General features: G+C 39.2%; 1 protein-coding gene and 1 non-coding gene across 2 annotated transcripts in view; both read right to left on the bottom strand.

Annotated features, from left to right (window-relative positions):
- The window catches only part of MYO3B (myosin IIIB), a 422,856-nt gene that overhangs the window by 91,605 nt on the left and 318,346 nt on the right, over positions 1-12,905 (bottom strand). Inside the window, 3 exon segments of the mRNA XM_040227940.1 lie at positions 4,021-4,097; positions 4,099-4,118; positions 5,049-5,109. Of these exon segments, the coding sequence (XP_040083874.1) occupies positions 4,021-4,097; positions 4,099-4,118; positions 5,049-5,109 (158 nt within the window).
- Positions 3,633-3,736, bottom strand: LOC120855278. The gene has a single exon (XR_005719239.1). It is a non-coding gene; the product is annotated as a U6 spliceosomal RNA (small nuclear RNA).

The raw sequence follows: 12,905 nt of genomic DNA, 5'->3' as shown, positions 1-12,905 counted from the left end.
AGTGTTCTTGCCTGGAGAATCCCAGGGACGGGGGAGCCTGGTGGGCTGCCGTCTCTGGGGTCGCACAGAGTCGGACACGACTGCAGCGACTTAGCAGCAGCAGCAGGACCATCATGAAGCTAGGACTTGTTGACTGTGTTGTTCCTTGATGTGCTGCACACGACCAGAACAGTGCCCAGGAAGTGTGGTCTACAGGCCGACTCTTGCCTCTGGTCTCAGCTAGATCACTGAAGAAACTTAGAGTAGTTTAAGTTAGAGTAAGAAATTTAGAAAAGTATAAATCAATTTGATATTGACACAACACCTAAATGGGTGATTATTTACCTAGTAATTCATTTCACTGTATTTTACAAAAATATCAGACTGTGCAATTTGAAAAATAAAACATCCAATTCCAATTTGGTCTTTTTTTTTGTTTGTTTTCCCAATTTGGTCTTAAAAAAATAGTTTGAGAAGCACTGGCCCAGGAAAGTTCCTGGCACTTAGTAAGTGTTAATAATTGTTTGCTGAAGAGATAAAGAGAAGAACAAATGCCTGAAGAATAAACTTTTACATAGTAAAGGAGTGCTGCAGTCCACGGTGTCACAAAGAGTTGGATACAACTGAGCAACTGAACTGAGTAAAGGCAAATCAGGTTTGTATATATGCCTGTCAGTCCAATTAAATAATTTCTGCTTGGATTAGTGGCAAAGTGATTCATGTTATGTACTTCGATATACTGCGCTTTCCTGTCCCGTGTGAAAAATATAAGGCTCAAATGATCAGTGAAGGAAATTTGTGAGGCTCCCTGACTAACTGACTGAAGATAGCCTTTGTCCAAGCCCCACATTTGGACACTTTTTTGCCTGGATGTTCTGAGCAAAGCTGGCCTGATTAAGTAACTTTAGATTTATTCCCTGCTTTCCCCTACCCTCACCTCTCTCAGATCTCTTTATAAAACAGTGAAGTTAGCACTCACTGAAAGTTAGAAGGCAAGCTTGTTGGATGTTAGTGTTTTCTTAAAACTGAAAAGGTCATAATATTCTCAGGCTTCTATAGAATCATGGATTGCAATAATGGATCATTTAAGGCAATGAATTAAACACAAAAGTATAACCAGTTAAAATGTCTCTTACAGAGTAAATACACTCATTTCTGCAGCTTATCACTGTGAACATATAAATAAAACTGGAAATCTTTTGTTCTTCAGCCATCTTTCTTGGCTTCTAAGGTCAAGAGGAATCTAACTTATGATTTTCCTGCTCAAACCTTCCTTCCCTCTCCCCCTGTTCAGAACAACAACAACAAAATGAAATGGCTTGGATTTTTAAACTTGTTCCAGTGGTATGCTATACCTCTTTGGGGGTGTTAAGAGACCATGGACAGAGGAGTCTGGCGGGGCACTGTCCACGGGGTCACAAAGAGTCAGACATGACTGAGCGACTAAGTACAGCACAAGAGACCTTTATTTTGTTCCAGGATTGTTAGAAGTACAGTTTAAAACTTCTCTGACTCATTTACTTGAGCTTCATTTCATTCTTGCTTCCACTATATCCTATCACAGTTGTGAATGCTTAAGAATTCAATTTGGGGACCTAGGCTAGTTTGCAAGGACAGAATTTGGAAATGAAAAGATGTGGTTCTAGAGAGTTTAAAATCTAGTAGATGCATGTGAATAGCTGTAATACAAGGAAGGATGTGATAAGTACTAAAGGAAAGTCAAAGTGCTCAGAGGGAGCCATGGTGGACTGAAGAATGGAGGGAACTTTGAGAATGAACAGTGAGGTAGGGGCAACAGCATGAACAAAATCACGGAGAAAAAGAACACACTTGGCATGCATGGAGGATAGAGAGTAGTTTGGTATGCCAAAGCACAAGATGAGGAAGAGAGATCAGTGAAGACAGAGTAGAAAGGAAGACAGGAAGAGGTAGAACAGAGAGAGCTTTGTACGTTGTGCCAAGAAGCTTACAGTTGATGCTAGAACAACAGGGAGCCACTGGAGATTATGGTGGAAGAGCAAGCTGTGATTAGGGAATGCTTTAGAAGAGCTCCTCAGATATCCATGCAGGAGGCAAGGTGAGAGAGGAAAAGAAGCAGGAAGACCACTCAGGATACAGTTTACAAGAGTTTAAGGAGAAGTCATGGTGACGGTGGCAAACCAAAGAGAGAAACCTCTAGATGGGAAGGAAGGAGCAATCGTGACAGGAAGTACATATGAACAAATGTAACTTATTAATAAGTTTGACTTTTGCAGACACTTATCTAAAGACAGGGAAAGATGATTATAATCCAACATGTCTCTTCAGTAGTTAATTCAAAATGCAATATATTTTTACTCCTCCTAAATGATACCACTAAATATTTTTCATATTTAACTTTGCATTTGTATAATGTCAATAACATAAGTACAGATGTTGCAATGGCAACATCTGACCTAACAGTGTACCATTATGATGAGCCAGACACCATGCTGTGCCCTTTACTTCTACCAGCTTATTTAATCCTCAATACAACCTTTTGGCTATGAATTACCATTTCCCTCATCTTACATGTGTAAGTACTAAGGTAAGGAATAGTTACATAAACCTATGTAACAGGAAAGCAGAGATTTGCATCCAGGCAGATCTGACTCCAAAGGCAGAATCTGTGCCTTTGGCTATTCAATCATGCTTTAAAATTTTCCTTTTACATGTATTTTAAAGTAGAATGCTAGAAAAGAACAAAGACCAGATGGAACAAAGAAAACAAATAGCAAGATGACTGATATAAACCAAAATATGTCAACAGTCACATTAGATGTAAATGGTCTAAACATCCAAATTAAAAGGTAGAGATTATCTGTTTGGATAGTGAAAAATGCCAGCCAAATTCTTGCATAATAGATTCCATTCCACCACATGATCTTTTTCCTCAATTTTCATTTTTGCACCACTCTTAACCTTACCTCACTGTGGCCTTATTCCTGAATATTACCTGGCTGTGAGGAAATTAGTCCATTGGACAGATTTATCATTTCCTGCATGATCATTTAAAAGGTTCTGCTATAATACACTAATTCTCTCTCATCTCTCTTGAAGAGTTAAATTTCATATGGACTGAAGGTCCTAACATGTATATCACACATTTTCTACTTCATATTTTACCATTTTGTCACCGAAAAACAGACTAAGAAGAAACTTTGAGAAATCTAAGAAACTATATATTACAGAAAAATAAATGAGGTCAACAGTAAATGTACAGTAGCCTCTTAGTATTAGTGTTTTAAGTTGAAAAGATTTCTTCCTTGGGAATGATCCAAAATGTGTTTAGTATTTTCTGGTTCATAAATATTTCTTATGATCTTGCGTCTAGTTTATCTTCCAGAAGTATTGATTATAGCTACTCATGACGTGACTCAGCAGCAGCAGCAGCAACACCCCAAACTGACTTTTACCATATTCTGTAGCAAGAATTTAGAAAGGGGGCAAAAAATACCATTTTCCATGAGTGTGGCAAGATGTCTGTATTCTTGCTAAAAGAATAACCATGTTGCCAAAAGGGCAGAACTACTCTCTAAATCCGTATTCTTTACCAAGCCCTAGATTTTGACTCTGAACTATTTGCTTCACTGAAAGCTGGTCCATTGTCTATCTTCCCTGTTGTTGTTGTTGTTGTTAATATGGAATGCTTTGCAGATTTGCATGCCATCCTTGTGCAGGGGCCATGCTAATCTCTGTACCTTTCCAAATTTAGTATACGTGCTGTTGAAGTGAGCACAAGAAAGTTTTAAAGGAGTTTCTTAATTTAGGCTTCTTACAAGTAAAGGGAAAAGTATGATCTTTGATATTCATTTTTTTTCCTTCAGAAAAAGCAAACTGCTACTTTTAATGAAAGTTTTGTTTCCAGTCTTTAAGGCTTTCCATATCTGAATTTTCTCCTAACATTAGCCCATACTAGTATCAGAGTACTGTCTTCTACACAGCCTGTCTAAACAACTCATTAAAAAGTACACAAGCATGCACATAGTAGAAATAGCTTGCAATTCAAAATGTCCTTCTTACCAGATTTTGCAGGGGCTCCCCTCGAAGGATTCAGTCCTGGGCAATCTGGAGCAGCATGGCATATCTGAAAAGACAGAATCAGTCCCAGAAACTGAGTGCTTCAGAAAGACCCAGTAAAATAATTATTATTTTTATCCTCTGATGAGTCAGCCTTAAGAGCTTGGCTTCCATTTAACTAAGGGACCCTGAACTTCAATCGTACTAGGGAAAGATTTAAGTATATTGGGGTCATGTGGTGAGTTGTTCATGCCTTACAGTAGAATTGAGTGGAGGTCCTCTCCTTGGAGGCAATTAGCTGCAGTCTCAACACCTTTGCCTCATCCATTTATTTCTTCCTCTGAACAAGCCAACCTAGCCCCCTTGTAAATTAATTATAGTCCGTATAAAAAACAGCTTGTGCTGATTTTCTCCTATACTTAATTTTTATCCCTGAGAAAGAAAAAAGAAAACCTATAGGAAGGTATTAATCTACTTAACATTTCTAAGTACATCATCCAAAGGATTTTGTTTTTTTAATCTTACATATGCTCAGCAGAGTTACTGGCAAAAACTGTACATTTTCTTCATTTCATCCTTTCAACATCAAATAGTAGGCAGCAAAAATTGGATCAGACTTCAAAGCCTGCTGTGGGCTCCAAGTCACAGAGAGACGCCTCCATTTCACATATTGAATTCGAGCAGGATATCAAAGTGCTACCAAAGAACCTCAGGTCCTTACTCAAAAAGAGGCTCTAACATCTGTAGAGAGTGGAGTGCACAGACAAACCACCTCAGGGATCAGCCAGCATTTATTCTCAGCAGCAAATTTCCAGGCTTTTGATTCTCTCTTCGCTGTACCTCCCTGCCTCTCTGCTGAACCAAAATTCTTAAGCAAGCTGGGCTTTTGTCTCGAAGCCTTCAAAATATCACTAACAGTTCATATCTGGATGGCTTGACCAAGCAGCCACAGACAGGGACCATGACCACAGACTTGGACGAGTCTGTAATAAGGATAGACAGTTACTTCAGAGTCAAGGATGTCCAGCTACCTTATTTGAGTGTCCTGTGAAGACATCACACCCTTTGGAAGAACTCTGGGCTTGTGAATGCCTAAAAATAAAAATATAATAATAATTATTATAATAATATTTTTAGAAGGCTTGAAAAGTTAAAAAAAAAAAACTTCCAGAAATTGCTTTCCTCCAAAGATAGAGCAGAACAAACTCTCATTAAGCATCTGTTGTTTTCCATTCCAATCCTTGGTTAGAAGGACATGGTCAACTTAAGGAAACGTATCCTATCAGGTGCTGCTCATACACCCACAGTCAGCCTGAGATCCTGAGACCCAAGAAACTGCTCTGTTTAAAGTTGTGTGATCTAATCTACTTTACTACCGGGTATTCACAAACATTACCAAGTAGCCAATCATGAAGCTAAGGCTGAACTTCCAATCCAGCACCTTAATCACATTGTTAAATAATTCAAAATAGATCCTGTAGTCAAATAAGTTTGGGGAATGCTAAGATGTGTGTGGTTTAAGAGGTTTCCTTACTGCAGAATGATCTTTCACAATCACAATACACATTTAAGGATTTCTAAAACGGGGTGTGTGTGTGGCGGGGGGAGAATTCAGTTCCCTAAACTACTCTGAGCAAGAAATTTAAAAAAGTGATCATTAACATCTATTTAAATACTAATGTTTCATGGAGCAAAGTTTGGAAAAATCAACTTGTATAAAAAATCCAGAAATTGGAACACATGGTATACAAGTGTGATGAGGGACTTCCTTAGCAGTCCAGTGGTTGAGACTCTGCACTTCCATGGCAGGGGGCCTGGGATAGATTCCTAATTGGGGGATGAAGATCCCGTATGCTGCACATTACAGCCAAAAAACAGTACAAATTATTAAAAAAAAAAAAAGTTTAAGAGTGTGATGATTATAGCTCACTCACTGCTAGAACAGGCTCTTACAATTCCTTTCAGATGGAAGCCAGGAGTACGGAAAGCACTGACTAGGCGTAGGGAAGCCTGGATATCTAAGTCCTGCTTCAAAATCCATCCTCTCTCTCTGGGTGTCTCTGTCTCTCTTACACATACACACAGGCATGCATATTTATACACATTCGATTGGGAAAATTTCTATGGTATTCTGGGTTCTAGTTTTCCTCATCTATAAAATGAGGGGATTGAAATAAACTATTCCTAAGGACTCTCCTAGTTCTATATTAAAAATCTTACTGTTTATTTAAGCTGAGCATTTCATTTTCTGAATTTCTGTGAATGGTTCATTAGTATCACCTTCAAAATGCATCTATATATAGATTATAAGCAAAGCACGTAAAAGCTCAGTCATATCCGACTCTTTGCCACCATATGGACTGTAGCCTGCCAGGCTTCTCTGCTCATGGAATTTTTCAGGCAATAATACAGGAGTAGGTGGCCATTTCCTACTCCAGGTTATAAGCAATATACCCATCTAATATCTGTGGAGAGGAGAGTATGCTGATATATTTATTTGTGTATATACTTGTCATATGTCTCCCACTATGGAATGTTAGATTCCAAGAAGGTAGGGACACAGTCTGCTTTATTATGTACTCTGTATCAGCACTTAACCCTGTGCGTAGTACACTATAAGTGCTCAATAAATATTTCACAAGTGGAATAAATAAAACGATGACTAGTGGACTCCCAAAATATGGACCATGAAGAATACCCTTTACATCAAAATTAACTAGCATTTATATAGTTTTCATATTTTAAAAATAGGTTTATATCTCTAATAAGGATTTCACAACCATTTGAGCTAAGTGCTTTAATTGCCTGTATTATACAGATGAAGAAACTGTAGATCAGAGAGGGTAAGAGGTCTGCCCAGGGATCATGGCACATACCTGGCATAGCTAAGACACTGACCCCTGTTAGTCTGATTCCAAATACTCTGCTCTTCCTCTGAAGAATGATACCCCCATGCCCTTGGGCCCATGGAACTCATTCCTGTCAGCTTAGGCAGGTCCCAGTGGCAGTGGGACACCTATAGAGAGGTGGATTCAGGTCTTCCAGGAGTCCTGGTGGGCTCTGGAGAAAACCTAAGGAAGATAATTTGGCTGTTGAATTACCACGGGGTCTCCAATTTCTGCCTTTCCTGCCCCAACAAAAGAATGAAACCTTTTAACTCCTCTAGTTTGCAAGGATTTTCAGGACCCAAAGGTCAGTGCACATACCTTCCAACAATACACTGAGGGTTGGCTCATCAGTTTGACTACCTTGTCATTCAAATCTTTGGGAGGATCTAACGCATCTCAATATAATTTTTGCATTTGTTACTTGGTTTTAAAAGGCAAAGGTAAGATGAGTAGTGTCCAAAGGCAAACAGATTAGACAAAATTAAGCAGGTTTCTTTCCTAAGAAGATTTCCAGAATCTTTAACTTAATAATGTGCACAATGAAACCTCAGCAGTAGGAGAGAACAGGCAGCATTTCCCAGACATTATCCTGACAATGGAAGCCTCCCTTCACTGGGGCATGTTGAGGCCCTGGTTCTTACAAACACTAATCTGAGCAGCCCTTATTTGAAACAACTTTTGCCTTAAAAGAAAAAAAAAAAGGTATAAGTCACTTTTCTTCAAAAGTCTATAACTGCCTCAACTCTTTTGCAGCAATTTTATCAGATATCTTGTCATTTGCCTCAGGGACTTGAGCCTGGCAGCAAACGGATAACACTTTGCAAGTTGTCATCACCAAAACACAGTCAATACTTATTACCTGCGTATGTGCCACCAGACCATGGTCAAAGCATGGATACACGGTTATCTCATCTAATACTTCCAACAACCATGTGGATTAGTTCTATTTTTATACCCATTTTACAGGTGAGGGAATTAAGGATCAAGAAGCTAATGACTCTCTGGTGGCTCAGGTGGTAAATAATCCACCTGCAATGCGAGAGACCTGGCCTCAGTCCTGGCGTTGGGAAGATCCCCTGGAGAAGGGAAAGGCTACCCACTCCAGCATTCTGGCCTGGAGTATAGTCCATGGGGTTGCAAAGAGTCGGACACAACTAAGCAATTTTCACTTTCAAGCTAATGACTTGGTTAAATGTCATAACTAGTAAATAGTGCAGCATAAAACCTGCCTACATAAAAAGGAGACTCCAAAGGGAAGTTACTGATTCAGATACAAATTATCAATTGCTGATAAAATGTTAGACAAATCGTTGATGGTGAATAGGATGTGCAATATGGTGCCAAAGCACCGCCACACAGATTCCTTCTTTAGGTTACAAGGAGAGTAAGGGAACTGCATACTGGATATTTATGCCACCTCAATTCAGTGCAATCTTAGCACACTAATCCCCACACAACACTGTCTTGTGATGTGAGACAATATGAAATAGTCAACATCACCCAGGATACTTATATTTTTTCATTTAGTTAAAAACTTAACTTTAATCAAAGCTTTTAGATCTAATGTATAGTTTATCTAAAACACCCAGTATAGAGGGAGAAAACTAGGACTGCAAAAAATCAAGCAGGCAAATATAGAAGATGAGTTTATTTTATGGGATAACTGGTTCATTCTTCCAACAAATCAGTGTCATGAAAAAGGGGAGTCTTATATATTAATAGAGATTTAGGGGACATAACAACTTGATATAATGTAATGTCCTACATTAGATCCTGACTTGGACAAACAGGTATAAAGGACAATTCTTCAAACAACTAGGAAATTTTGATTGGTATTAGATGATAATAACAAATTATTTATTTTAAAGCATGGTATTATTTTGAATCTGTAGGAGAAATTTTTAGAAATAACATATTTTTCTCAGCCTCTGTTAGGAATCTGATGCTAAATGACAGAAGCAGTCCATTTGGTTATCAAAGGGTGGTGAATAGGAGGTAGTTGTCTCTCTGGAAATGATCCACTGCATATTTCTAGGGCTCCTGTAGCCTCTCAGAAGCCATGACTGAAGTCTCAAGCAGATTGCCTGAAGGGCTTGGCCACTCTGCTGCTTTACTGCAGTCAATTCATTGAATTGTGGGTTCTTGGGGAGATGAAAACTCTGTCACCATTGAAAACCCTTCTGCTCGGTCTCTCCCTTGAATAAGCCCCCAAACAAACTCAAATCTAATTCTCTTTTCTTAAACCAATCCCAATGCAACAGGATGAGAGGCAGGGTGAAGGCTGGCTCTCGAGCACATGGCCACTGAGAATGCCACAGCATCTCTGTTGTGCAGCAAAGATCCATGAGGCCAGCTGGCTTTGTCATGCTGGGCTGGCAGCCCTAGGTGAAGTCACCTTGGTCCAAAACTGGGTCTCAGCTTTGCAGCCTCCAAAAATTAGTCTGCCAGTTCTTTGAGGGGTAATGTATTTTCGGGAGTTGAGTTGTACTAACCAAACTCAAAACAGTCATATTTGAAAAGCAGAATGCTATTGTGTGACTTTGAGTACAATAGTCCGGACCAAACTTTCCCCCTGACTAATTTGTTGTTATACTCTGCAGACCAAATTACACATTAGAAGGAAAACAAGGAAGCAGGGTGCTCTTCGAGGATCTGACCAATCAGGCTGGTCTTATAACTGGCCTTTTTCAACTTTAGGTTTAGAATCAGTCACTTTTTTTCTTAGACAGGAATAGAGACATGCTGGCTTCCCTTTGATTTGCCATTTTCTAGATTTCATTTAAATTTCTTTATGCAGTTTTTATTAATTTTGATAAAACTTGCAAGATTGTGTCTTATCTTTTATCAGTTATAATGTAGAATGGTTTCTAGAACTGAGAATCCCACCAGTTGTTCACTAATGAGACAATTAGTCATTCACTTACAAGCATATTCTATTTTAAAGCAGCTTATTTTGAAATTAAGGTTATTCAACCTTAATTTCTGCAATCTCTGAATAAGACGGCAGTTATTCATTGTGGGTAGATTTTTCTTAGCTTCCTACTGTCTTCAGATTTGGGAATAGTTCCTGGAAACTCTTGTCTTACTTGGTAGCCCTGGGAGAAAGGCTAATCAGCATAACCAAGCAAATTTGTTCCTGCCTCTTTGATAACTCTAAAAAAAAACCTTTTGTACATGGAGTTTCTAATATGAAGAGGTCAATTTCTTTTTTTCTAAGAAGCAGCAATCAATCCATCCTGCCAAAGTTATGCTCAGACTAAGATATTTTAACACAGTAGGAGACCCATGAATCTTGAGGGAGGCACGCTTCAGACAAATAAGTCAAACAATTTTCCTTCTGGAAGTTATTACTATGAAATATAATAGAAAACATAAACACCTTGAGAAATGGTTTTAGTAAGTTCAAGTTCTAAAGGTAAATTAAGATATTTAAGGGATGGTATCAGAGAAGAGGACACTGCCCTTTGTAACAGATCCCATGCTAACCTGAGCGCTAACAAGGCTTCTATATGTGCTGGCCTTAGTTCAGTTCAGTTCAATCACTCAGTTGTGTCCGATTCTTTGCGACCCCATGAATCGCAGCACGCCAGGCCTCCCTGTCCATCACGAACTCCCAGAGTTCACTCAGACTCATGCCCATCGAGTCAGTGATGCCATCCAGCCATCTCATCCTCTGTCATCCCCTTCTCCTCCTGCCCCCAATCCCTCCCAGCATCAGAGTCTTTTCCAGTGAGTCAACTCTTCACATGAGGTGGCCAAAGTATTGGAGTTTCAGCTTCAGCATCATTCCTTCCCAAGAAATCCCAGGGCTGATCTCCTTTAGAATGGACTGGTTGGATCTCCTTGCAGTCCAAGGGACTCTCAAGAGTCTTCTCCAACACCACAGTTCAAAACCATCAATTCTTCGGTGCTCAGCCTTCTTCACAGTCCAACTCTCACATCCATACATGACCACAGGAAAAACCATAGCCTTGACTAGACGGACCTTAGTCAGCAGAGTAATGTCTCTGTTTTTCAATATGCTATCTAGGTTGGTCATAACTTTTCTTCCAAGGAGTAAGCGTCTTTTAATTTCATGGCTGCAGTCACCATCTGCAGGGATTTTGGAGCCCAAAAAAATAAAGTCTGACACTATTTCCACTGTTTCCCCATCTATTTCCCATGAAGTGATGGGACCAGATGCCATGATCTTTGTTTTCTGAATGTTGAGCTTTAAGCCAACTTTTTCACTCTCCACTTTCACTTTCATCAAGAGGCTTTTGAGTTCCTCTTCACTTTCTGCCATAAGGGTGGTGTCATTTGCATATCTGAGGTGATTGATATTTCTCCCGGCAATCTTGATTCCAGCTTGTGTTTCTTCCAGTCCAGCGTTTCTCATGATGTACTCTGCATATAAGTTAAATACCCAAATGGCAACTCAGGAATTCTTGTTTAGTTCTTACATGGAATGTGAACATTCAAAGGGCTGAGGGTATAAATGTGAAACAATACCCAGATCTGAATCTACCAACATTGTATCAACTATGTATCAACTCTTTCCTGAATTATATCAGCTAGGTGTCATTACATATTCTTCAGTTCAGTTCAGTTCAGTTCAGTTCATTCGCTCAGTTGTGTCCGATTCTTTGTGACCCCATGAATCGCAGCACGCCAGGCCTCCCTGTCCATCACCAACTCCCAGAGTTCACTCAGACTCACGCCCATCGAGTCAGTGATGCCATCCAGCCATCTCATCCTCTGTCATCCCCTTCTCCTGCCCCTAATCACTCAGCATCAGAGTCTTTTCCAATGAGTCAACTCTTCGCATGAGGTGGCCAAAGTATTGGAGTTTCACCTTTAGCATCAGACCTTCCAAAGAAATCCCAGGGCTGATCTCCTGCAGAATGGACTGAAGCATCAATTCTTCGGCGCTCAGCCTTCTTCACAGTCCAACTCTCACATCCATACATGACCACAGCTGCTTACATTTATTTAAATAGCTTTGAAAGCTATTACCACAGAAGATTGGAGGATAATGTTTTAAGATCACAAATTATTAAGTTGGAAGGCACCCAAAGTATATAAGTTAATGCATGTTTATTAAAAAAAACTGGAAAGTTAAGATTTCTAGAATGCTGTGTTGTTTTCTATTCACCACCACCGCCACAATAAATATTTGCCAAGCACATGCTAAATCTCCCAGGGCTGTATTCATATTTCTGTGCTTTTATCTGCAATGTCATCTTCTCCCTTGACCACCTGGCCATTGCATCCTTACCCTTTAGCTCTGGTGTTGGCTCCTCTAAGAGTCATTCCTGCCCAATCCCCACCCCAGCTACCTCTCTCACTTGTGGCAGAGTTTGAGGTCCTTGGTGTATTTCCACAGTCGACTGAGCATAACCATACTGAAAACTTGGTTCTGCAACTGACTTATCTGGTACTTACATCCTGACCAATTAAAAATGTCTGAAAATCATCTATTGAATGTGAGCTTTATCAAATTTTGATCAAGGGAGAGAAAGCAAAGAGCAAGCACCATAATACACTTACTTGCCTTTTGAGATATCAGAGCTGTTCCTATTGCTATGCTCATCGGTTTTACCTTTTCTTCTCTAGTTTTTATTTGATGAAAATGCTCTCAACTCCCAAGTGGTCTGAATATTCACCAATCACTAATCAATGAAAGTGCAGCAATCTCTGACTTTCTCCCCAAAGTAAATGACTAAATGAACTGGTGGCAAAATTTTCCTTTTTTCCCTCTTTCTGATTAAAAATATATATTCACTGTTGTACTGTATAAAATATAGATATTCAAGGAGAAGAAAATAAAGAAATGGAAGAATATCCACACCCAGATATAATCTTGCTTCATATATTTTCGGATGCTTTTCTATGTATATAATATACATTAAAAAATAATGGCTCATGATATATTTGCCATTTTAACTTACTTTTTGTATTATGAGCATCTTCCCATATATTTATGTGGAATACAACATAACACTTATGTAGTATACATCT

Source organism: Oryx dammah, unplaced genomic scaffold, assembly GCF_014754425.2.
Source record: "Oryx dammah isolate SB20612 unplaced genomic scaffold, SCBI_Odam_1.1 HiC_scaffold_27, whole genome shotgun sequence".
NCBI lineage: Eukaryota > Metazoa > Chordata > Mammalia > Artiodactyla > Bovidae > Oryx > Oryx dammah.
The sequence above is the reverse complement of the archived record's forward strand: the minus strand, read 5'-3'. Positions and strand labels throughout refer to the sequence as shown.